General features: G+C 40.4%; 1 protein-coding gene across 1 annotated transcript; it reads left to right on the top strand.

Moving 5' to 3' along the window:
• Positions 1-248: 248 nt before the first annotated feature.
• LOC116895698 (60S ribosomal protein L7a-like) lies at positions 249-998 on the top strand. The gene has a single exon (XM_032896897.1). It carries the CDS (start codon positions 255-257, stop codon positions 996-998), a length of 744 nt encoding a protein of 247 aa, XP_032752788.1. The 5' UTR covers positions 249-254.
• The last annotated feature ends 2194 nt before the right edge of the window (positions 999-3192 follow it).

Here is a 3192-nt window from a genome sequence, read left to right as displayed (position 1 = left end):
GTAGTTGGAGGGGAGAAAATCATAATCAAAATATATTGTATAAAAATTACCTGTTTTCCATTTAAAATGTTTGACAGACATGCCCACAGCTCAATCTCATAGAAATAGTTCCTTAATTGAGCTTCCTTCTTTAAAAATAAATATAAATGTAAGTTTTAAAATTAAAAATATAACTCGAGGCTCTCACGATCTCCGCGGCCACTTACTTATCACCCACAATTCCCTCTTCTTTCTCTCTCCTCCAGCCGAGCAAGATGTCCAAAGGAAAGAAGGCCAAGGGAAAGAAGGTGGCCCCGGCCCATGCTCTGGTCAAGAAACAGGAGGCCAAAAAGGTGGTCAATCCTTTGTTTGAGAAAAGGCCTAAGAACTTCGGCATTGGGCAGGACATCCAGCCCAAAAGAGATCTCACATGCTTCGTCGAATGGTCCTGCTACATCAGGCTGCAGTGGCAAAGAGTCATCCTCTATAAGCAGCTCAAGGTACCTCCTGCCATCAACCAGTTCACCCAGGCCCTGGATAGGCAAACAGTGACTCAGCTGCTTAAGCTTGCCCACAAGTACAGGCCAGAGACAAAGCAGGAGAAGAAGCAAAGGCTGCTGGCCCGCGCTGAGAAGAAAGCTGCTGACAAAGGGGACATCCCAACTAAGAGACCACCTGTCCTCCGAGCAGGGGTCAATACAGTCTCCACCTTGGTGGAGAACAAGAAGGCTCGGCTGGTGGTGATTGCCCATGATGTAGACCCCATTGAGCTGGTGGTTTTCCTGCCTGCCCTTTGTTCAAGGGAAAGGCCCTGCACCACTGTTGCTTTCACACAGGTTAACTTGGAAGACAAGTGTGCTCTGGCTAAGCTGGTGGAAACTATTAGGACCAATTATAATGACCGATATGACGAGATCCGCTGCCACTGGGGAGGCAATGTCCTGGGTCCTAAGTCTGTGGCTCGCACTGCCAAACTGGAAAAGGCAAAGGCTAAAGAACTCGCCACTAAACTGGGTTAAATGTACACTTAAATTTTCTGTATATAAATATAATTACAAAACTAAAAAATATATAAATCAAAAATAGTAATTTTAAATATAAAAAAAGAATTTTTGGTAGGAAGTAGGTTTTATTACCCCAATGAGAAAAATATATTTTGTGAATATAGTTTCAATTTAGCCAACCAGATCACTCATATTAATATCAAACTCCCTAACATATGGCTAGATTGTAAAACTTTCCTTTGATATATTCTGTTCATAGCCTACCAGCTTTCATGTTTATCCACACACTATTACTTCCTAAATATTATGATGATCTAAAAGATTTGTTCATACTTCTTTATTTTATTGAATTTTATTATTCTAGGTTTAAAAAAGTACATATTCAGGGCTCATGGGTCCCACTTTATCAGGCAAATAAACTTTTCTATCAAATGATGCTGAATATGCTGAACAATAATTAATCTCTTTTCTAAAGTTTAAGAATTCCGTTAAAAAGTGGATTTAGCAAATAAAAATACAAAAGACCCATTTAAGGTTGAATTTCAGAAAAAGATATTTTTTTAATATAACATAGGCTATGCAATATCTGGGGTGTACATATGCCTTAAAATTAGTTATCCAAGATTACAATTTTTAAATGATTCTATTTTTAAAATTTCACCATATTTGCAATAAAATCATCTGCTCTCTAAATGAGTTCATGTTACTTCTATATTTCAGGCTTTTAGATCTACTCCAGGTACATCAGCCTACACACTTTTGCACATACATTTTAATGTACTAACAAAATTATCATTCCTACAGTATATTCTCAGCTCTACCCTGAAATGTGCTTGCTGAAATTCATTGCTTACCAGAAGTTCACATTTCCATGAACCACAAAAGGTCTTCTGAAAAAAGGAACAAAACCATGATATACATTTATTCGAGGCATAATTTTGCCCAAATGAAGTGGAAGCTAGGAGCTTTCTGAGGGTATTGTTTGTGCTCTGTAATCACATGCATCTGTGTTTAGCACATAAGAATACTCTCCTTACACCATTGTTTCATTCCCCTAGAAAACCTCTCATATAACAATTTTAAGGTGCATGTAATACATATTATAATTGTGCTTTCTTCCTATAAGGAAATATTCTACACTGTTCATAGAGATGCTGAGGACAAAACTGTAGGTCCGTGTTCACTCTGCTGCTAGGTGTGGCCTCTTGGAGAGGCAGAATATGGGGAGCTTGACTGAGCTTATCCCACATGGCAAGCAGGGTGGGAAAGTGCAGTGTGAGGTGTGAGAAAGCTTAAGCAGCTGGTTCTGGTGTCCCCGGGCCTGCTGTGAGACTGGGGCCTTGGGGTTCTCAGACTTTTGGACATCCAAGTGCCACTGAGAGTTGTAGAAGAGCAGAGAAAATGGAGTGGGGCCCCACAGGCAGGGGACAGTGTCTAGCTTGCTGCTGGGGGGGAAAGGGGAGCTCCAGCTTGTCCAATGGGTGATTGTCCTTAGCTTTGCAGAGATAGAATTGGTGGTTGTGGCTAGGAGCACAGAGAGGCCTTCAACTGGAGAATTAAGCTGTGGTTCTGTAGGCAATGCCTTCTTCATGGCTGCTCAACACAGATCTTTATGATATAGACAGTCCATGGTTCTAAAGAGTTTATGGGTTGTTCATGGTGAAAAATGGATGCATGATGTACCTTTCCTACTTCTCAGGGTGGGTCTGAGATTAAATACATTTTGCATGGAGGAGTGTCTGGGAAGTGAAACTTAGTGGCTAAGCCCTTTGGGCCTGTAGGTACCTCATTAGCATGAAGAACTCTGTTTGGGGCCCAGGTAGCCATAGGATGTGTTTCTTTTATGTGAAGAGCATGGCACCTGTTCCAAGTCAGGAGTCTGGCAGGGAGCAGGGAGTCACCTAAGCGTCAGATGTGTGCCCACCAAGTCTCTGGGTCTCAATATGCTCTACCTTACCAAACTTCCTGGCATGGTTTTGTGTCCCAAACAAAACAATGTTAAGTATTTTACAGATGCAAGCAGTGTGATTGCTATCTAACATTCCAAAATGAAAAGACAAAAAAACAAAGAAAATAAAACAAAACAAAACCAACCTCTACTACCAAAGTTTCAATTCTCATGTCTAAAAGGAAGACATAAATAATTTACCAAAATGAAAAACCATGTATGTGTAATTGGCTAAATATTTATTTAAGAATTGTTTGCTCT

This window comes from Rattus rattus, chromosome 3 (genome assembly GCF_011064425.1).
Source record: "Rattus rattus isolate New Zealand chromosome 3, Rrattus_CSIRO_v1, whole genome shotgun sequence".
Lineage (NCBI taxonomy): Eukaryota > Metazoa > Chordata > Mammalia > Rodentia > Muridae > Rattus > Rattus rattus.
The sequence above is the reverse complement of the archived record's forward strand: the minus strand, read 5'-3'. Positions and strand labels throughout refer to the sequence as shown.